The following is a 21,149-nucleotide window of genomic DNA, read 5'->3' on the forward strand; positions in this document are numbered from 1 at the left end:
AGATTCTCCCAATACATGAAAAATCAGCAATACATAAATGAAAAAACAGTTGGAATAAGTTGAAAGTCCTGAATTTTAGCTGACTCTAAGCAAGCTGTTTGGGAGTACATGGAGAAGATCTTACAGTGAAAATAGTTCTGGCTGGCACCTGACTAGACATATGACCTTGGGAAATTTACTTAAGTCTCTGGGACTCAGTTTCTCATCTGCAAATGGGGTTGGACTACAAGTCCTAAAGATTCCTTTCAGGTCTAAAATTCTTGATCAGTGAAAAAGTCAGTGGATTCCTACTCTCTTCTTCCCTCTAGTACAGATATTTATGAGAACAGAGGCTATAAGTCTAGGACTAGACTTTGACTAAAACCAAGTTCCATCTTATATATACTTTTTGTTTGTTTTCTTCATCTTATATATTTTGTGTCCCCAAGAGCCACTAGTGCTCTAAAAAAGTAGATAGAATTACTCAAGACAATTTATCAAAAGAGATCCCTCAAGTTATCCTTTACGATTAAGAATTAATCTTCTATTTCAGTCCAAACAATGTCACTTGTGCCAAAAGCTCAAAGCAGCATCTCTCCCAATTTAGCCATGTCTAAAGTGACAATCAGGCAATGGTACATAAGCATTACACATCTGGGTGTGTGACACCAAGTGGCGGAAAAATTCTCACCACATACAACATTTAAAAGAATTTTTAAAGTATTTTTCCCCCTTCAGATCTGGCAGGAGTATAATCTGATCACACATCTGCAAGAAACATTTACTTCAATAAACTGTCTTAAACACAAAAAGAATCAAACGAGTTACCAACAGAGGTAAAAATTTAAAATAAGGATCATTAAGAAACACAAGTGAAACCAACTCTGGGAAAAAGAATGCCAACCTTCTATCATAAACTACTAAACATGGTTTTGACCAAATCAATTTGAGTACAAATAATACTATTTAGTGAACGTATAACTGGATTCAACAGGTAACTAACGACAGATGTCCAGGTGATTCCTAATCAAGGCAGTAATTTAGACTAAGCAAAATTGCAAATTAATACTTTATTTTGATGACACACAGTTTAAATCATGAAAAAATGTTCCTTTCAACTGGAAAATTCCCTTTTTTTAAATACCGAAGAATTCTAACCCTTAAGATTTCAACACTATATTTTACTTACACAATCTCAAAGCATACTGCATTAAAAAAAGAAAATACCCAAAACATAAGTGGACTTCACGCAGTATAAAACGGTGATTCAGGTTTCATGTTTAACGTAAAAGCCAAAATGGAGTTGTAAAGAGTTTCTTTCCCATTTCAACTCCAACAGCCACGCGCGCTTCACAGGGGCCGGCTGCCCAGCAGCTCGTGGGGCCCAGCTTAGAGCCCCCGCCCTGCCCGGCGCGGCCCTACGAGAGGAAGCGACGGGGACCGAGAGCTGGCGAGCGGCTTGGGCTCCAGCAGGCCTGGCCGGGCGGGGGAAGGGGCGCGGGAGGCCGCGGGGCGCGCTTCCGGGGACTGCGCGGGCGGGGCCGTCGCTTCGGGAAGCGGGGCCTGGGTCCCCGGCCTGGGGTCAGGGTCAGGGGCCAGGGTCCTGGTGCTGCCGGCCGAGAGCAGCAGGTGGGGCGCGGCCGCGGCGGGGCGGCGGCTGGCGGGCGGCCGGAAGAGTGCCGGGCGGGCGGGCCCGGGTCACCGCGGCGCCAGGAGGGAACCCTCTCGCTCACCTCAGGCGACGACTCCGAGTCCGGCCTCTCCGCGCCGAGGACTCCTGTCCGCGACTCGCAAGCTCGAAGACTACGGCGGGTGGCTGAGGAGGCTGCGGCGGACTAACGAGAGAACCGACGGAGAGCAACGGGCGGGGAGCGCGAGAAAGCAAGAGCGGGCGGCGACGGCGGCGGGAGGGCGGGGAGAGACGTGCGCGCCCCCGTGTGCCCAGCGGGCTCGAGCCGGCCCCAGTCGCGGCCCCGCGCACGCGCGCGCACTCCCTGCTCAGCCACGATTGCTTAGGAGCGTGTCCACACCCTAAAAGCAAGACTCTTAACCAATCATTGCAGCCGCGTGGGGCATCATGGGAACTCCTGGGCTATAAAAGACCTGGTTGCTATTTTATACTCCTCGAGTCACTCATCCTTTAAGCAGGGTGGGGCTAGGTGCGCGTGCGCGGTTTTAACACTCCTCCCCAAACTGCCAACTCTTCGCGCAAGCGGGGTAGACGCGCCTTCCGTGGGTTTACGCGTGCGCACTAGCGGGCCTGGCTCCGGAAGACCAGACGCCTGCGCAGTGGGGACTACGGTGACAGTCCCCTGGCTGGGACGCCGGCCAGTCATGGCGGAGCCTTGGTCTGGGCAGTCCTTGCAGGCTCTGCCGGCCACGGTGCTGGGCGCTCTGGGCGCCCTCGGCAGCGAGTTCCTGCTGGAGTGGGAGGCGCAGGACACGCGCGTGACCCTCTTCAAGCTGCTGCTGCTTTGGTTGGTGTTAAGTCTCCTGAGCATCCAGCTGGCGTGGGGGTTCTACGGGAGTACGGTGACCGGGCTGTATCACCGGCCAGGTGAGACGATCCACCAACTTCCGTGGGCCGGCCACCCCCTCCCCCACCGACTGTACCTTTGGGCTCCCCAGAACCCCCCCAGACTACCAGTGGGTCCCCTGAGAACCTCATCACAACTTAACGCTGTACCCTGACCCATGTCAACATACCATTTCACGCCAGAAACCCCACCAGTCCACCCGTCACATATAAATTCCTTTCAACCCCCGTCAGACAATACCACTAGTCCCTTAGGGCCTCCACTACACTCTCCATCAAACAATACCACTGGCCTCTAACCTGACCTGGGCTGATGCCTGCTCAGATACCCACCCCCAGCTTGCTGCAGCTCTGGATGTGTTCCTGCCCCCAGGTCTGGGCGGCCAGAACGGATCCACACCTGATGGCTCCACGCATTTCCCTTCCTGGTGAGTAAATCTACTCCTATGTCTACCCCATGCTTAGCAGGCAGAGGCCACTCCTGAGCTGAGGACAGGGGAAGGGAGTTCTCAGGGTAGGAGGCCACCAGCTTTGCAGCAAACCCCAGGGTCTGCACTAGAGCTCAGGCTTCAAGTGACATCGATGTCTGAACAGCCCATCTGTATGCTGTTCAGTAACCTGTGCGGTGGGTGGCATTATTGTCACAACTTCAGAGATGTAGTGGCAACTCCACTGTAAGAGATGTAGAGATTCCACTGCACTGTAAGCCCCTCAGTTGGAAAGGCAGGAGCCTCTGTCCTTAGTGCACTGACTGAACTCATCAGATCAGCCTTCTAATCTGTAAAACATGAACTTACTAATCAGAGCGTTCATTCAGTTGATCTCTGAGCTCCTACCACATGGCAGGGGCCACACTAGGTCCAGAGAACAAGAACAACCCAGGCCCTGCTCACAGGTGGAACCAGAGATTTAAAAGGGGAGGGCAGAACCTAGTGGCAGGGCAGGAATAAGGCGCAGATGTAGAGAACGGACTTGAGGACACGGCGGGGAAGGGGAAGCAGGGACGAAGTGAGAGAGTAGCATTGACATATATACACTACCAGATGTAAAATGGATGGCTAGCGGGAAGCTGCTGCATAGCACAGGGAGATGAGCTCAGTGCTTTGTGATGACCTAGAGGGGTGGGACAAGGAGGGTGGGAGGGAGGCTCAAGAGGGAGGGGATATAGGGATATAAGTATATATATAGCTGATTCACTTTGTTGTACAGCAGAAACTAACACAACATTGTAAAGCAATTATACTCCAATAAAGATATTAAAAAAAATTTTAATAAATAAAAGGGGAGGGCAGCAGTGCAGAGGCAAGGGTCATCAGAGCTGGTATCTTCCAAGTCAGACACCTAAGCTGAGGGCAAAGGCTAGGGTGTACCAAGCAAAGAGAATGGACAGAACAAGGCCTAGAGGCAAGAACAAGGGTGACATATTGGAAGGATAGACAAGGCTGTGACGCTGGAGCTCAAACATAAAGGCATGAAGGGACCTAGAATACCCTATCCCAAGTCTCAAGGAGCTATTGGACTCAGCAAAGCCATGGCCTGACCGAATTTGCTTTTATAACTGCCTGCTTCATGGCAAATAGGTAAAGGTGTCCAATAGAGAGGGCAAGAAGCCAATTAGGAGGCCTGCCACTGCACAGGTTTCTGTCCTTGGCAACTGGCGAAGGATGGGAGCACCATTCACAAAGTGGAGAAGCAGGAGGAAGAATAAGTCTGCAGGGGAAAGTGGTGGACCCAGTGAGGGCTGTGGAAGCTCAGCAGAGAGGTCTAGGTTATAGTGTGGCCTTACTGAGCCCAGCTCAGCCCCCACAAGGGGACTGTTATGCTGTCCGCGGAATAACCCCTCTTCTCTTCTATCACTTTCAGGGAAACAGCAGCAAATGAACCTCTTAAAACCCACAGAGAATAAGGGAAGGCAGCAGAGGGGTCTCCAGGAACATCACCAGGTCTGCTGGCTCCCATACTGGGTTCTGCTGCTGCCCAGACCCCAGGGACGACTGCAGCGGGGGTAGAGGTTGGGGCCAGGGAGTATGCCAGTGCTTGCAGGGCTGGGCCTCCACTGCCCTTGGTCTTGCCTCCAGCAGCCCCAGGCATTGGGCCAGTAAAGAGTTTGCCTGTACCCTGATCTGGGTGGCTTAAGGAGAGAAGGCATGCTTCTCCTTTCAGGGGTCAGCTCAGAAGCCTCTGGGTTGGGGAGGGCAACAGTCCATTTTCTGTCTCGGCTTTTTCCTGTTCCTCTTCCCATCCCCCTGGGATGTGACCCTGTAGAGATTTGTCCCTGGGAGGAAGCCTGAGGTTGACCAGCTCTGAGATTTGTAAGGCAGGTCTGTTTTCCCCTAAGCCTGGGGTTTCCTTTATTTGGTTTTGCTTTGTTGGCAGGGACCCAGGGAATCCTGGCCTGGACACAGCCTTATATTTTATGGTTACTTAGCTGGCCATTCAAGTGTAAGACAGTGGACACCAAACACCCACCTCCTTTGGCTCATCCTGAGCTCTCCAGGTGTGAGTCAGGCTATATAAGTTGTCTTTTCATTGTACTCATATTCCTCTTAACCCCTCCCAGAAGGAAGCTGGGTAACTAAAAGCGGCTGAGTCCCAGGGGTGACCTCCCATCTCCACTGCTTAAGTGCCTGTGGGGTTGTGGATCTGTACCCTGCCCCTCAAAGGGACATACTGAGCTGTTTAGTGCAAAGCGGCCCCATCGTGCCCTGCAGCCTCACCACTTCCCATCTTGACCTGGAACCAGAGGAGCTTCGTTCTAAGAGCCCACAGGCTAGGCAGGCCTGCCACTTCCACAGTGAGCCAAGGAAACTTATAAAGGTATAAGTGGCAAACACCAGTTCCTGAAAGCAGTGTGGCCCTAGACCTGCCTGCTTCCCTGATGGACATACTTCTGCCTGCTTCTGCTGGGCCAGCAGCTACCTCAGTGTCCCACTGCTTCCTTCCTCTCTGTTAAATGTCACATTTCCATCTGGCAGCCTTTGCCTAGGCTGTCTTTGCAGAGTGCACTGGAGTAGGACTATGCTGAGCTCATGCACGAGTACTCCGGAGTATCTTCTGGCTGGTGGGATGATGGTTCTGAAGCCCCAGGCCTACCCACTGACAACAAACACCACACTCAGAATTGGTCCCATATTTTACCCCAGGCTCAACTGAGGATGTGGCTTATTAAACATGGAAGTGCATCAGCTGTGTGGTTATTGACAGGACAGTGTGCACGCATGGGAAACTGGAGAGGGAACACCCTGGGGGCTGTTGCCCCTGAGCACCCAGAATACAACTTGCAGAGGTGGAGAGGTGATGCCATCTCCCTGGAGGAGCAGTCGTGGTGCCCAGTAGGGGCACTCTCCCCTTTAGTTTTTATAGACCTGCCCCTCTCAAGGGGAACCCACTCTGAGTCTGGGCCAGGAAGGCAGGCATTGGACTGGCATCCTAGGAACCCTGTGGACAGAGAATAATGAAGCTAGAACTCTAGCAAGCAAGAAGGAAGGAAGCTCATTTAATGTTTTATTTTCTTTAGGAGTCAGCGGAGTCCAGTAATAAGTCCCAGGGACGAAGGTCAGCCCAGGATAAGGCAAGTCTGGGAGGAGGCCCAGCCTGCCCTACAACAGCCCTGGGGCTCAGAACAGGTGGTGAGCCTGGCATGGCTGGCTGCTGGGCAGCAGGCTGGGCCAACTGGAGAATGTGAAAGAATGAGTCCATGCCCCCCTCAGCCATCCCCAAGTTTACACACGGGCACCACAGCCCTACTAGGCCAACCCTCTGTGAGTCAGGAATCATCCCTGCCCAGGAAGAGGCAACAGTTTGAATTCATGGAAAGTGAACCAGAGGAGGTAGCCGGCACTGCCCAAGGTAGTGACCCTTTGCAGTGTGAGAAACCGTGGTGAGGTAGGTTGGGCAGGCTTTCTCCTCCCCCTAAAGGTGAGCCTTTGCTCCACAGGCAGCACCTGGCAGAGTGGAAGGGCGAGGTGCCAGAACTGATGCTTCTCCAGCAGGCAAGAGTGGGGTCAATGGGACCGTGGGCTGGTCCATCACTCAGAAATGGGGTCTTGAAGTTGCAGGTGGCACAGGATGAAGTGGGAATAGGTGGTGTGACCCCGTTACCCAGACAACCAGTACCAGCCTCCACCTAGTCACCCCAAGTGTGTTCTGCCTCAGCTTCCTGACAAACCCCTTGTACAAACCCCTAGCCCCTTGTACAGTGCTCCTCCAGGTAAGGCTCCTGGAGGAGAGGGCCCTGCTCCAAGTCATCCTCACTTAAGGGTATAATAGTTTGTGGGCACAAAGGGCATCTTGCTGACCATGGCCATCTGCTGCTTTCGCCGCACCTCTACCAGCAGCAGGGTACCTGGCCGACTGTACTCACAGGGCACATAACCCATCGCCACATTCTTCTTTAGGCAGGGTGAGGGGCAGCCACTGGTCACAGCACCTGTCCAGGCAGACGCCATGTGTCAACACCACCCTGCCAGCCCAGGGTCCCCACCCTCCTAGGGAAGAGACAAGGGCTCTCCAACTTCCCTGGTCAACCTACCAAGCACGGTACCCTCCGTACTCAGGATGGGGTTGTGCGCCCGCACAGGAGCCCCCTCACACATTAACCCCACACGCCTCCGCTGCACCTTGCCCTTCAGCTGGGGAACAATGACTGAGGCTCCTGGGAAGTCCATAGCAGCTCGGCGGCGCTTCCCTGGAACATGACACATCAGATTTAAGCCAGAGTCCGTAGGACCCCTGACCACAGGAGGTCCTAGTGACAAGGAACCCAAGTGACATCTATCCAGCATCAAGGCCCCTTCACTCAGGCTGCCCCTAGACCCCATTCCTCCCCTGCAGTGTGGTCAGCCATCCACCTACTGACCCCTGGCCTTGGAGGCCATGCTCCCCATCTCAGCTTGCTGAGGGTCCTCAATATCTACTGGGCAAAGCCACTGTGGTACCTTCAGGAAATGAAGGCTCAGGGAGACTCTGCCACTTGCTCCAGGCTACACAACCTTGGAAGCAGTCCTGGGTTGGCTGGTCTCATCAAGGGTCACTCCAGCCTTCAGGATCCCCTCCCTGAGTGCTAGCCCAGCTTACCCAATGTCCAACTGAGGCTGCCTTCCACAGGTGTGGTGTGTTCATCAATGTCGTTCCCATACAGGCAGAGGCCTGCCTCCAGGCGCAGGCTGTCCCGGGCCGCCAGACCTGCCAGCTTCACCTCTGGGTTTTCCAACAGAGCTGTTGCCAGGCGGACTGCCTCCGCGGCCAGCACCGAGATCTGCAAGGGACACCAGGGAGCAGATGGGCTGCTGGCCCCAGAGTCCTATGCCCTGCACTACCCTGTGCCCACTTCTTGACAAACCTCCACACCATCCTCTCCTGTGTAGCCACAGCGGGTCACACGGCAGCCAGACACGCCAAACACCTCCATCACAGCACTGGTCATGAAGGGCAGTTTCCTCAGATCATCTGCCACGCCAGCCTGTAGCACCTGGGCTGCAGTGGGGCCTGGGCCCAGGGAGCCAATAACCAAGTGTCCAGGTCCTGGTGCCCCAGAAAGCTGGATCACAGCCCTTAGGGACCAGAACAAGCCCTGAGCAAGCCCCACTCTGCAGGTGGGAGAAGATGCTCTTGCCCACAGCCCATGGAGCCTTGTGGCAGGTAGAAAGAGGGCATGATACCAAACTTAGAATTATGGTGCACCATCCTCACCTTCCCCTGGCACGGCCTCTCTGCCAAGCAGTAGAGGAAACCTGGAAGACAAAGTTCAGCTCCAAACCCAGCCTGGCCCACTTACCTTGCAGGGCTAGCAAGGCATTATCCATCACCTCCAGGCCCACATCGTTGCCCATGTTCTGAAGCTCCCTAACCTTGTCCTGAAAGGAAAGAAATACCACATTTGCTCTGGGACCCCTTACTGAGCACCTGGTGCTGCAGAGCTCAGCAGAGTAGGCTAGTTCCCGTCTTAACAAGGTCATATAACTACTAAGTGGTAGGGATGACTCAAGCCCAGGTCTGCCAGCTCTAACACCAGGCTCCAGCCTTCCATCCTCACCAGAGGATCCTCACTTAGGGGCCAGGATCAGCTTCACCTCCCCATCTCCCCCACTTCCCCACCACTGAAACTTAGCATGCTCCAGGGAGGGCCCGCTCTGGCCCACTGTTCTTTCAAAGAGCCATTGTCTGAGCTCCTTATCCATTCCAGGTCTGTCCTGGAAAACAAGGATGCTGCTCTGTGAACAAGGAGGACAGGGTACCTGGGACACAGAGGGGCTATACCTGCATGAGGGTCAGGTCCTTTTCCCAGCATCCAGCATTGGACACCACATACAGGTGTCCCTCAGAGGTGTTGGTCACAATCAAGTCATCTAAGATGCCACCAGCCTCATTGGTAAACAGCGACAGTGTTCCCTAGCATCAAAGTGGAGCATCATTGCCTCCAGGTCCAAGAGGCCAAGGTCAAGTGTGAGTCAAACACGCCCCTGGGCCCACTCAGCCACCACAAACTCATGAACCCTCGTGAATAGAGCTGAGGGGTGGCAGTGCAAGAAGCAAGTCTGGGTCAGCCCAGGCCCCTGCACAAGCCCAGGGTTTTTGATCCTCATACACTGAGAAAGGTTTCACCTCTTCCCCACCTTGGGGGACACCTCCCTGATCTGGTGGGGCCTCTGCACCCCTGCCCATTTAGTACAGAGAGCCCCTCTCACACTTAACCCACCATACCTAGGACTTGATGCTTCATCCCACCCAGACCTAGGACAACTCAGTCTGTGCCCCAAACCCCAGGACAGAAGCTTCAAAGTCTATGGGAATTCCCTGGTGGTCCAGTGGTTAGGGCTCGGCACTTTCACTGCTGAGGGTGAGGGTTTAATCCCTGGTTGGGGAACTAAGATCCAGCATGGCCAAAAAAAAAAGAGCAGCAGCAGCAGCTTCAAAGTCTATCTTGATGATCCCATGTGCTCCACAACAACCCTCTATAACACTGAGGCTGGCTGGCCTCAGCCTCCCCACTGGATGGACAGTATAAGAGCCTGAGGTTAAGAGGTCACATGAATCACCTGGGGATCTTGTTAAAATGCAGGTTCTGATTCAGCAGGTCTGAAGAACTGGCCTGAGAGTGTATCCTAACAAGCTCCTATATGACGATGAGGCTGCTGGTTTACAGACTACACTTTCGTTTTTCTTTGGCCGCACAGCTTGTGGGATCTTAGTTCCCCAACAAGGGATTGAACCCAGGCCCTCGGCAGTGAGTGCACAGAGTCCTAATCCTAGTCACTGGACCGCCAGGGAATTCCCAGGACTACAATTTAAATTGCAAGGGGTTAAGCAGCAATGGAAGGTCACAGAACAGGACGTGAACCTGGGTTTCTGGCCTTCCAGCTTGATGTGGTGGGGATGGGATAGGACCCTCCCTGCTGGGTGTCTGGGTGTCTGGACATGACTCAGGGACTCTGTCCCCCAAGAACGAAAGCCCTGAGAAACTGTGTCTGATCCATCTCTGTGCCCCCAGGCCCGAAGCAGGGACTCAGACTGGTTTGCTGGCTTATGACTAAGAACACTCATTGAGCAGAAATAAAAGAGAGGCCCACCTGGTTTGGCTTTAGCTCTGCAATATCTCCAACCACTAGACTTTCCATCAGCTTCACCCGGTCATGGCCAAATATCTTGGTCTGGGAAAGAGATCAAAAAGCCTCTGGAAAGCCACGGGGCTAGGAGGCATCCTCCCTGCCACCCACAGCACATTCCAATCCAGCCAAAGTGCCTGACTAGTCTTTTGGTTCTGCAAGTGGCAGAAGCCCTACTTTCTGACTCCCCCACACCCGCCAATACAGAAGAGATGCACTCAGGGAGGTTAGGGAACTTGAAAGGGCCCAGCACCTTCCTGAAATACCCCCTTTTCCAAACCAATACCTAGGACAGTGGATGACAATGAGTGGCAGCCCTGGAAAACCCAGGACGTTGAGGCACTCCACTAAGTGGGAGCAGGCTAGAGAGATAAGACAGGAGATGATCAAGAGACCCTCTGAGTCAGTTTACTGGGGGCCATAGTACATTACACCCGTGAGACCTCCAACTCTTCTGAGAGGGCTGCCCTTGGAATCCAGCTCCCAGCAAAGAAAGCTGAGGGTTGCACCATTGTGGACGGAGAGGAAGCCCTGGCCTGGCAATCAGCGCACTCCCCTGGCTCACCTGCAGCATGTGGGATACGTCAAAGAGCGAGCAGTGCCGGCGTGTATGCAGGTGTGAGTCAACGTGGCTGTCCCGGTACTGCACAGGCAGATTCCAGCCTGCGAATGCCACCATCTTCCCGCCATGGGCCAGGTGGAAGTCATAGAGTGGTGTCCTGCGGAGCACGTCCTGCGGGCGGCCGGGCTCAGTGCCACCAAGGCCCCAGACCCCAGCCCTCTTCCTCCCCAACCCTCCAAGACTGGCACCACAACCCAGCACCCTCTATCCCACCTGGGCACTACTGAGAGAACGGCGCAGGGCCGAGGGGAGCGCCTGGAGACAGGAGCCCAGATGGGACATCATGCTCCCAGCCCGCTGCATTGTTGCCGGCAACGGGTGCAGCCGACGCACAGAGGCCACCACTCTGACAGGCACGCTGGGAGATGTAGTCCAAGCCCTGCTTAGATAGGTCTCTCCCCCGCCCAGGGGATCAGAAGAGGGAGTGGGCAGCCCCAAGGGCAGACGCAGCTTTAGAGCACACAGTGCATTGACTCCCAGCTGCAGGGAAATAGCCCCGGGCGCTTCCATCTGATCAGGGCAGATTGGGCGGTTGGAGCCAGTTAAGCCACTCAGAAATAGAGCTGGGGGCTAGACCTCCCCCTGCTGACTGCCCTGCCTCCAAAGGGCCAAAGTTCTGCAAAGGGCTGAAAGGCCTGAATCACCAGTTTAGGACAATAGGAGTGTAAGGTCGCATGGGGGGAGGGTAAGGGGTGGAGAGGGCACAGGAGGGTGGAGTCAGCCGGGCAGGCAGAGTGCCACAGTAACCTGGCCTCATGTGAGGGTCTCCAGCTCTCTCGCTGGGCAAACATAGGCAGCGAAAACAGTGATGCATTCCACAAGTATTTATTGATCTTGCTGCACACTAGGCCCTGTGCTGGGGACAGAGCTGTGCAGGAAGCAGGGTCCCTGCCATCCCAGGGACCTCCCCCCTCACTCACATACACACTGAGAGCTGCTACTCCCTGAGCACAAGACTGATCATTACCCTCTTAGCAAAAGCTGAATGGGGCTTAGTAAATGACCCTGCAGGCAGATACCACCTACAAGAACTCTGATAGGTGACATCAGAAGGTGGCCACCAAAAAGTGGCTGCCCTTCCCCTAGAAAGCTGTTGAGCCACACAAACATCCAATTTTCCAGGTCCAACACATGTTGCAGTACTGCCTCATAACAGCCCCCAGAAGAAAGCCAGGAAAAAACAGAGAGAAGCAGGATTTTCTCATAAGGAGCAACAGCCTGTCTTATTCAGCTGCTGGTCTGGGGTTGTAGAAAACCTCAGCCTCTTAAAAGACACCAATGAGAACCCTCACCTGGCCCCCACCACCACCACCGAGGTTGATCTCTCATCACACTGAGCGTGGCTCTTAGATGGGGGCAACTGCAAGAGGGACAAGGATGCGCTTTGGGCTCTGTCAGATGGCAGACAGGTCCCAGGACTCATTTTCAGGCCCCAGCCTTGCCCAGGGCACCCGCCCAGACCCGATGGATGGGGGCAGACCCATTTGAACACACATCCAGGAGCCAACTCGGGGACCAAGGGACTCAGGCTGCCCAAATTCCCAGCTTTGTGTGGCTCCCTAGGCAAGCAGCAGAAGAGTTTAGATAGGAATTTTCTTTTTGTGGGCATAATACAAAGGGAAAGAAGACCATAAGGGGGCGCAGAAGGAAAAACGCGGCTCCTGTTTCTCCTTCAAGCTTCCAAACTACGACTGCCAAGTTATAGCAGTCTTCCAAGGCTAGACAGAGCAGGTTCTAGTAGGTTACCCCAGCCTACTACACTCAGGGTGAGGGAGCAGGCAGAAGACAGGAATGTTCATGTTGGCAGGGGAGACAGAGGGCACAGGGGGATTCTTAGTAATAGAACTGGAGTGTTTTTAGGGAGGGCGAAGGAGGAGGTTTGGGTTGCAGTCAGGTGAGGACAGAGTGTATCCCCTCCAGGAGTTCATGCTAAAGCAACACAGTGAGCCCCCAAGAATCTTGACTCTGTGAACGTAGTCCCGACAGAATGCGCATGCAGGCAACACTCGGAATGCACAGGGACAGCACTTCAGCCTCTGATGGCCCAAGCTGGGCCTGGATGGGCACGGAAGGCCAACGTCTTGACTAAGGGCCACAGCTCAAGTGTAGGAGAGCAAGTTCAGGTCATAACAGCCATCCACCTGCAACACAAAAGACCATCAGATCTGACCCATTCAGGCCAACGGGAGCCAAGCAGAGGGAAGCGATCACTCACATCAAAGCGGCCGATCCTTGTGGAGGTATGACTGGCCCGGATCATCTCTGTCAGCGCCCACATCTGCTGTACCTCGGATGATACCCTGCTGGGGTCTGGGAGACCCTGCTCCAGAAGGAGGGGTCAGTGGCCATGGGTCTCTCCCCAGCAGTGCCCTTATAACTCCAGATAGGCCAAGTTGGGCTATGGGGCCCTCCAGCTGACATTCCCAGATGACTTGTGAAACATGAGGATGGGGCCTGATGTGGAGTAGGTGGCCCGGCCCCACACAGAGATGCCTCAAATCCCAGGAGGAAGGTGCACAGAGTGAACCAAGGTCCCTGGGTCCAGCCCCAGATTCTTGCAGAAAGGGGTCCCCTTGGGCCTGTGCTGGACACCAGAGCTGTTCGCACATGGTTCTTAGCCAGGGTAAGGGCTTACCTCAAGAAGGGGAGCAGGCTGCTCACAAGGCACTGGGTGCGAGAGCCACTTCGGGAAGGTCATGGAAGGGCTCTGCAAAGCAAAGGCATACTGCCCTGAGGCAGGCAGAGTAGGAGAGACCTGGAACCAGATCCCAAGGTCCTGAAGGCAGAAAGAAGGGCCCCTGAGCCCCAGAAACTGGGAAAATCCCGTTTAGGTCCCAGGGGCAAAAGACTACCTAAGCTCTTCTGCTATGCAGAAGGAAGCCCCACGAAGACAAGGAGCAGAAGTATATCTGGGTACCTGAATGTTCTAGATCTGAAAAAGGCAGGTAGCCCCAAAGGTCAGTGGATATGGGGACGTGGCCTCACCTCTTATCATGAACTTCCAGCATTCCCACCTGGCTAACTTCCATGAAGGACTCCTTCTGAGTCTCCCCATCCTTACCCATCCACTCCCACCTGTACCCCCAGGCCTCCCAGCCATAGCTAGGAGCCTCCTGGAGAAAGGGCCAGCAAACAGCTCTGAGCTAGTCACTTACCTTTGGTCCCTGTTGGTAGATCTGCAGCTCCTCCACCGTGAAAGACAACCACAGTGGTGATGGCTGTCGCAGAATCAGGCGTAGTTCCAGTACTTTGCCCATGTCACACAGCATCTGACACATACACACAAGGACCCACCGAGGCCCCAGCTCACTGCCCAGGAGCCAATCAGCAATGAGCCAAGGTGCTTCCTCCCCAGGCCTTTGAGAAGGAAACAGTAGTTCCTCCAAGGCACTTGCCCAAGAACCACAATTCAGGCCAACCTTGCCTGCCCCTCTTCCCTCATGGTATCCTGGCCCAATCCCCAGGCCTCTTGTGAGCCCTCATCTGGGCTGCCCTGGCCATGCTGAGTCCCAGCTGACCTGGTGCTTGAACAGCGATACATACTCCTGAGCTCCCTCCTCACTGTGTGGGTCAGGCATCAGGCAGTAGTCCCGAAGGCAGGTCACCCACTTGGCTGGAGTGTGTGTTGAGGTGTGCTGGCGAACACGGATGGTCAGAAAGGCTGTGTAGTAATTCTTAAACATGATCTCCTGCAACTAGGGCACACATAACCCACCACAACAAATCACACCTAGGCCCCGGGCCTGATGGGTTCAAAAGCACCATCTCTTCCTCCACTTAGGAATGTACTCTTCTACCAATCTAACAATATCAACAAGAATCCACTGGGGCCCAAAGAGATTTTGCCTTCTTAGAACTCACAGGCTAAATGAGCACGTCATGCAAACAAACCATAACCTCGGATCTTGCTGCATGCCCAAGATGCTGTGAGTGGTCAGAGCCCTAACTCTAGATGAATCAGAAAATGTACAGATGAGTTCATCAAGTGGACCGTGAAAGGTAGAAACTGTAAAGTAGCATAAACAAAGGAACACCAAGGGGTGACAGGACCTGGCATACCCCTGGAACAGAGAGTGGTTCAGCCTAGCTAAAGCAGTTCTCATCACTGGATACTCCTCAGAATTACTCAAGGAGGGAATTCCCTGGTGGTCCAGTGGTTAGGACTCGGTGCTTTCACTGCCAGGACCCAGGGTTCGATCCCTGGTCGGGGAACTAAGATCCCACCGTGGTGAGGCCAAAAAAACCAAAAACAACAGCAATAACAAAAAAATACAAAACAGAATTACTCAAGGAAATTTTTTTTTTTTTTTAATATAAGTGTACAGGCTCCACCCCAGACCTACTGAATCAGATTTCCAGGGTTGGGCCCTGTAATGAAGTCTCCCAGCTTAGAGTAAGCAACAGCTTGGGGGAGAACCACACACTACAGGACAAAATGCCTGGGGCCGAGAGGCAAGTAGGGCAAAGACACAGAGTGGCTCTGAATGCCAGGCCATCAGAAAGTGGACTTTGTCCTCTGTGTTGAGGTCTTGTAGTGTCCAGTCACCCTGCCAGCAGATGTGGAAGGGCAACTGGAGACTGGAAACTGGAGCCACTGGGAAGACCCTGATGAGGGATGATTTGAACCTGACCTCCAGCAGGGACTGTAGGAATGGGCAGGAGGCAGGTTTGGGGGTAACTCATTGTCTAATGATACCCAGTCAGTGGCCAGGAACAAAACGACCTCTCACCTCTATTAGGTTCAAAACTGTACTTCCAGCACCTAGCCTACTATCTCGGCACTTCCGTGTCAGCGCCATTCTGGGCATTGGGGAGAGACGTTGAAGAGAACAGAAGAGGAAGCTGCATTCTAGTAACTGTGTGTTAACTGAAGGAAGAAATAAATGTTTAACTGATTCGTTTGGGCGAGGTACTGCAGACGCTTTCAGTAAACGATTAAATGGCTGGGACACGCCCGAGTTCCCAGATAAGCCCGCCCAGGAGCCCCGGTCGCGCCCACTTGCTTGCTCACCTCGAAGGGCGCGACGCTGGGGAAGGTGACATCGATGACCAGCACGCCAGGCCGGCCTTGGGAGGTCCGCACGTCGCCCACCTGCAGGGCCACGGTACCTTTCACATGACAAGGGACCGACACGCGGGACATGGTGGCAGCGGCCCCGACCAAGTAAGACCAATGGTCTTTCCCGGCGTCCCCAGCCGGGCCCCAAGAACTACAACTCCCGAGAGGGCTCGCGCTCGGCCATCCCAGCCAATCACTGATGCTCGGGGCGGGCCCGGATTCGGAAGTGCCTGCGGAAGTGCTCCTTCAGCCAATCACCGAGCGTGCCTTAGAGAGCCACCAGGGACCATGCCCAGAAACGGCCTAGCCGTTCTGGATCCAGTTAGTGCTGAGCCTTATAGGTGCCCTGGAGTCTCAGTCGGTTACTTCCTCTGTGCAGGGCGGGCGTCAGTTAAAGCGCATAAAGCCATGAGCATGAATGAGCATAGTGTCTGGACGACACTGGTTGCAAAAATAGATATTAACCCTTTTTTTACGTACGCGAAGGATTTGAAGAGATAACTCACAAGAAAAGATAAATAGCCAATATACCCATGAAAAGATGCTTAACATTATTATTCATCAAGGAAATACAAATTAGAACCCCACACACCCACTAAACAGACTAAAATTAAAAACTGACAAAACTGTGGAACGCTCATGCATTGATAATTTACTGCCACTTTGAAAAGCAGTTTGGCCATTCTTTAAGAACTAAATTTATACTTAAAACATGATCCAGCCATTGTACTCCTAAGTATTTACCCAAGAGAAATGAAAGCATATGTCCATCCAAGGACTTTATTCGTAATAGCCAAAATTTGGAAATAATCTAGGTGTCCAACAGATGAACAAATGAACAGATTAGCTAGTTGTGGTGTATCCACACAATGAAATACTACTCAACAGTAAAAAGAAATGAATGAATCCACAGGCTATCAATAGATGAATGGGTAAACAAAGTGTAATTACACAAAATGAAATTATTCAGCCTTAAAAAGGAATGAAATTCTGGCACATGCTTCAACAAGGATAAACATTGAAAATATTACACTTAGTGAAAAAAGCCAGACATAGAAGAACAAATATTATATGATTCCTCTAATGTGAGGTACCTAGAAGAGGCAAATTCATTGAGACAGAAAGTTGAATAGAGGTTGCCAGGAGCTGGGGAGGGGGAAGTAGAGAGTTATTGTTTGACAAGTACAGAGTTTCAGTTCAGGATGGATGAAAAAAAATCTAGAAATAGTGGTGATGATTACAAAGCACTATGAATGTACTTAAGGCCAATGAATGATATATACACTTAAAATGAGTAAATGGTAAATTTTATGTCATGTATCTTTTACCACAATAAAAAACAAACAAACAAATGAACAACTGACATACACAATACCAACACTGGATTTCAAATGCACTATGTTAAGCAAAAGAAGTCAGACCCAAGTGAGTTCATATGGTATGGTTCCACTTACATGAAATTCTAGAAAAGTCAAAACTAATATAGAGTAATATAGAGTAATATAAATCAGAACAGTTTTCCTGGAGCCAAGGGTGACTGTGAAGAAGTACAGGGGAATATTTTGGGGTGACAGAAAGGTTCTATGATGTGATAGGCTGGTAGTTATATTTGTCTAGACATTTGTCAAAATTCATTAAACAATGCTTAAGATATGTGCATTTTATTGTATCTAAATTATACCTCAATTGGGAATTCCCTAGCAGTCCAGTGGTTAGGACTCTGTACTTTCATTGCTGAGGGCATGGGTTCAATCCCTGGTCAGGGAATTAGGATCTCACAGGCTGCACAGAGTGGGCAAAATAAATAAGTAAATAAAAATTGGTAAAAAAAAAAAAATATATATATATATATACACATACACACCTCAATAAAGAAATTAAAAAATAATAAAACAAAATAAATTATTCCTCAATAAACATGATTTTTAAAGAAAAAATTAAACATCATATTTATTATCATCATCATCCTTCCAGATACTTGTGGAAACAATGCCTCAGAAATTGTCAGTTAAGCCTGTTTTATGGATAACAAAGCTGAGGCCAGATGTGGGCCAGTGATTTCCCAAGCCAAGAAAGCAATATGAAGTAGAGCTGGAAACAGAGTCTCTTTTGGACTCCTACCTCATAGGTCAGAACCCTCCAGGCAACAGTCATCTTTGGTGACCTGTGCCTTCTCCGTGTGAGGGGCTCCAGAGACACAGGCCCAGTGTAGCTCATAGGATTCTCATAATGGGACATCAAACAGACACAAAACCAGGATTCCAAGCCAGCCCAAGGAACAGCCTGGAGGAGCTAAGCCTTCCCAGCCCAGACCTGGAGACCTCCAGTGACAGAAAACTTTCCCTGTCTCATCATAATTTGTAACCTGTGGCTTCTGGACTGGTCATTGTTATCTCCATTTTGTTTTTTGCTTTTTGTTTTTTAATAAATTTATTTATTTTTGGCTGCATTGGGTCTTCATTACTGCGTGCGGGCTTTTCTCTAGTTGCGGCAAGCGGGGGCTACTCTTCGTTGCAGTGCATGGGCTTCCCATTGCGGTGGCTCCTCTTGTTGCGGAGCACAGGCTCTGGGCGCGCGGGCTTCAGTAGTTGTGGCACGCGGGCTCAGTAGTTGTGGCTCATGGGTTCTAGAGTGCAGGCTCAGTAGTTGTGGCACACAGGCTTAGTTGCTCCGCGGCATGTGGGATCGTCCTGGACCAGGGCTCGAACCTGTGTCTCCTGCACTGGCAGACAGATTCTTTTTTTTTTTCTGACATCTTTATTGGAGTATAATTGCTTTACAACGTTGTGTTAGTTTCTGATGTATAGCAAAGTGAATCAGCTATACATATACATATATCTCCATATCCCCTCCCTCTTGCATCTCCCTCCCACCCTCCCTATCCCACCCCTCTAGGTGGTCACAAAGCACCGAGCTGATTTCCCTGTACTATGTGGCTGCTTCCCATTAGCTATTTATTTTACATTTGGTAGTGTATATATGTCAATGCCACTATCTCACTTCGTCCAAGTTTACTTCCCCCTCACCGTGTTCTCAAGGGCAGGAGGATTCTTAACCACTGTACCACCAGGAAGCCCGCTATCTCCATTTTGACTCAGACTAATGATTCATTGCCTGGGTCCCTCCAGATTCCTGAGGGTTTCCCTTTTAGGGAGGCATCCACCCCCCCCATACTGGAGCAGAGGTTTCCCTAAATCCCAGAGGACTATAGCCCTCCTGAGAATCAGGTGGATACGGACAGGTTTTGGTCTTCAGGCCTCAGCTCTGAGAGCAGACACCCATGTGGCCCCTCATTGCAGATGAGTCTCAATATTGAAACAGGAGGGAAGGGTGCGGGGCACAACCTTTGAAAGAATGACATAGCCCGAGGACATGACATAAACTGATTAGAACCAAATGGGTCCAAGATGGCAGACAAGTCAACTTCCACTAGACCCTGAGCCTCAGTATACAACTCATTGTAACACATCAGTAAGCTAACTGACACACCCATAGAGCCATGACAGTTCCAAGGCCGACCATAAGTATCAAAAAGTGCGTGGTGGGGCTTCCCTGGTGGCGCAGTGGTTAAGAATCCGCCTGCCAATGCAGGGTACCTGGGTTCAAGCCCTGGTCCGGGAAGATCCCACATGCTGCAGAGCAACTAAGCCTGAGCACTGCAACTACTGAGCCTGCACTCTAGAGCCCGTGAGCTACAACTACTGAAGCCTGCGTGCCACAGCTACTGAAGCTCGTGTGCCTAGAGCCCGTGCTCCTCAACAAGAGAAACCACCACAATGGGAAACCCGTGCACCGCAACTAAAAGTAGCCCACGCTCCTCGCAACTAGAGAAAGCCCATGCGCAGCAACGAAGACCCAATGCAGCCATAAATAAATAAATAGATAGATAGATTAAATTTAAATTTTTTTTTTTAAAAAGTGGGTGGTGGCCCAATTGCTGGAAATCCCCACCCTTTCTCAAAATAGCTGGAATACTCCTCCCACTCATTAGCCTATGAAATTACCCACTCCTGTAAAAATTGATAACCCATACCCTGGTGCTCCTCTCACCTTCTGAGATGGCCCACTGTCTGTCTGTGGAGTGTGTTTCTCTCTAAATAAATCCACTTCTTACCTATCACTTTGTCTCTCACTGGATTTTTCTGCAATGAGACATCAAGAGCCTGAGCTTCATTAAATCCTGAAACCAGGTGTGTGATCTCAGTTGGAAGACTGTGAGTTTTGGCCGGCTGCATGGGTTCAAGTCCCAATCAGGGTTTTGGCTGAGTTTGAGTCCCAGCACTTGGGTTCTGAGTCCCAATCTGAGGTGCACGGTTTCAATATCTCTCTGGCGGACAGCCACCTCCACTCCATATATATATGGGGAGAGAGAGAGATCAATTGAGAGATTGAGATTATAAACTTATAAACTGTTTGCTCATGTGATTATAGAGGCTGAGAACTCCCAAGATCTGCCATTGGCAAACTTGAAACCCAGGAGAGCCAATGTGTAGTTCTAGTTCAAGTCTGAGGGCATAAAAGCCAAGACAGCTGATGGTATAAATTCCAGTCCAAAATCTGGCAGTCTCAGAGACCCTAAAAGACTTGATGTTTTGGTCGTACCCCAAAGGCTGGAAAAAGAACAATATTCCAGCTCAAGCAATCAGACAGGAGGGGTTTCCTTTTACTCAGCTTTTTTGTTCTATTCAGAACTTCAACTGATTGGATGAGGCCTACCCATATTAGGGAGGGTAATCTGCTTTACTCAGTCTATTCAAATATTAATCTCAAAACCTAAAAGAAAGAAAAAGAAAAAATAAACAAATGTTAATCTGACACAGAAACACCCTCAGACACACACTCAGAATAATGTTTGGCTAAATGTCTAGATACTCCATGGTCATTTCAAGTTGACACATAAAATTAACCATCACACAGTGTGTTGTTAAATTTCCACATATTTGTGATTTTTGTTTTCAGTTTTCCTTATCTTATTCATGTGCAGTTTCATTCCATTGTGACCAGAAAGGAAAAGATACTCAGTGTGATCTCAATCTTTTTAAATTTATTGAGACTTGCTTGTGGCCTAACATATGGCCTACTCTGGAGAATGTTCCATGTTCACTTGAGAAGAATGTGTATTCTGCTATTGTTGGGTGGAATGTTCTGTATATCTCTGTTAGGTTTAGTTGGTTTACAGTGTTGCTCAAGTCCTCCATTTCCTTACTGCTCTTGTCTGGTTCTATCCATCATTGAACATGGAGTATTGAAGTCTCCAACTATTATTGTAGAACTGTGTATTTCTTCTGTCCATTCTGTCAATTTTTGCTTCATATATTTTGGGGCTCTGTTGTAAGATGTATGTATGTT

The 21,149-nt window shown here is 51.1% G+C and overlaps 4 protein-coding genes across 9 annotated transcripts in view; 1 reads left to right on the top strand and 3 right to left on the bottom strand.

Annotated features, from left to right (window-relative positions):
* The window catches only part of RHOA (ras homolog family member A), a 51,951-nt gene extending 49,962 nt beyond the window's left edge, over positions 1–1,989 (bottom strand). Inside the window, exon 1 of one of the 2 annotated variants that reach the window (XM_029241984.1) lies at positions 1,713–1,989. The gene's annotated coding sequence lies outside the window, so the exon portion shown is untranslated. The remainder of the gene's footprint in view (positions 1–1,712) is intronic. The other variant, XM_029241983.1, reaches the window with a different exon arrangement.
* Positions 1,990–2,137: 148 nt separating this feature from the next.
* TCTA (T cell leukemia translocation altered) lies at positions 2,138–5,692 on the top strand. Of its 3 annotated transcripts, none has more exons than XR_003796532.1 (4): positions 2,138–2,536; positions 2,889–2,943; positions 4,379–5,332; positions 5,491–5,692. XR_003796532.1 is itself a non-coding variant. In XM_029241642.1 (4 exons), exons 1-3 carry the CDS (start codon positions 2,314–2,316, stop codon positions 4,419–4,421), a joined length of 321 nt encoding a protein of 106 aa, XP_029097475.1. In that variant the 5' UTR covers positions 2,138–2,313; the 3' UTR covers positions 4,422–4,458; positions 4,892–5,692. The 3 variants fall into 3 exon arrangements, 2 of the variants coding, with proteins under 2 accessions (XP_029097475.1, XP_029097474.1); XM_029241642.1 differs by having other exon boundaries at positions 4,379–4,458; positions 4,892–5,692; XM_029241641.1 differs by having other exon boundaries at positions 4,379–5,692.
* Positions 5,693–5,988: 296 nt separating this feature from the next.
* Positions 5,989–11,332, bottom strand: AMT (aminomethyltransferase). The gene is made up of 9 exons (XM_029243420.1): positions 10,955–11,332; positions 10,685–10,852; positions 10,084–10,164; positions 8,774–8,905; positions 8,292–8,370; positions 7,857–8,002; positions 7,592–7,772; positions 7,047–7,202; positions 5,989–6,944 (listed from the first exon to the last, which is right to left on the bottom strand). The coding sequence occupies exons 1-9, from the start codon at positions 11,249–11,251 to the stop codon at positions 6,766–6,768; spliced, it is 1,419 nt and encodes a 472-aa protein (XP_029099253.1). The 5' UTR covers positions 11,252–11,332; the 3' UTR covers positions 5,989–6,765.
* Positions 11,333–11,549: 217 nt separating this feature from the next.
* On the bottom strand, positions 11,550–15,938 carry NICN1 (nicolin 1). 3 transcript variants are annotated; one of them, XM_029243421.1, is made up of 6 exons: positions 15,753–15,930; positions 14,260–14,436; positions 13,897–14,010; positions 13,377–13,517; positions 12,957–13,061; positions 11,550–12,882 (listed from the first exon to the last, which is right to left on the bottom strand). In XM_029243421.1, the coding sequence occupies exons 1-6, from the start codon at positions 15,882–15,884 to the stop codon at positions 12,841–12,843; spliced, it is 711 nt and encodes a 236-aa protein (XP_029099254.1). In that variant the 5' UTR covers positions 15,885–15,930; the 3' UTR covers positions 11,550–12,840. The 3 variants fall into 3 exon arrangements, with proteins under 3 accessions (XP_029099254.1, XP_029099255.1, XP_029099256.1); XM_029243422.1 differs by having other exon boundaries at positions 14,260–14,376; positions 15,753–15,929; XM_029243423.1 differs by having other exon boundaries at positions 11,551–12,882; positions 13,377–13,448; positions 15,753–15,938.
* Between the last annotated feature and the right edge of the window lie 5,211 nt (positions 15,939–21,149).

Source organism: Monodon monoceros, unplaced genomic scaffold (assembly GCF_005190385.1).
Source record: "Monodon monoceros isolate NGI ecotype Baffin Bay Population unplaced genomic scaffold, NGI_Narwhal_1 Super_Scaffold_3, whole genome shotgun sequence".
In the NCBI taxonomy this organism is placed as follows: Eukaryota; Metazoa; Chordata; class Mammalia; order Artiodactyla; family Monodontidae; genus Monodon; species Monodon monoceros.

Bases quoted from the DNA above. Each gene is read 5' to 3' on its own strand.
- TCTA (XM_029241641.1), top strand. From the start codon at position 2,314: ATGGCGGAGCCTTGGTCTGGGCAGTCCTTGCAGGCTCTGCCGGCCACG. The intron at 2,537-2,888 runs GTGAGACGATCC...TCCTGCCCCCAG, and splicing joins CGGGCTGTATCACCGGCCAG to GTCTGGGCGGCCAGAACGGA. The intron at 2,944-4,378 runs GTGAGTAAATCT...TATCACTTTCAG, and splicing joins TCCACGCATTTCCCTTCCTG to GGAAACAGCAGCAAATGAAC.
- AMT (XM_029243420.1), bottom strand. From the start codon at position 11,251: ATGGAAGCGCCCGGGGCTATTTCCCTGCAGCTGGGAGTCAATGCACTG. The intron at 8,906-10,083 runs GTGGGCCTCTCT...CTTTGATGCTAG, and splicing joins CAGAGCTAAAGCCAAACCAG to GGAACACTGTCGCTGTTTAC. The intron at 7,773-7,856 runs GTTTGTCAAGAA...TGTCCCTTGCAG, and splicing joins CAGGAGAGGATGGTGTGGAG to ATCTCGGTGCTGGCCGCGGA.
- NICN1 (XM_029243421.1), bottom strand. From the start codon at position 15,884: ATGTCCCGCGTGTCGGTCCCTTGTCATGTGAAAGGTACCGTGGCCCTG. The intron at 13,518-13,896 runs GTAAGTGACTAG...TTCTGCCTTCAG, and splicing joins TCTACCAACAGGGACCAAAG to GACCTTGGGATCTGGTTCCA. The intron at 13,062-13,376 runs GTAAGCCCTTAC...CTTCTGGAGCAG, and splicing joins AGCCTGCTCCCCTTCTTGAG to GGTCTCCCAGACCCCAGCAG.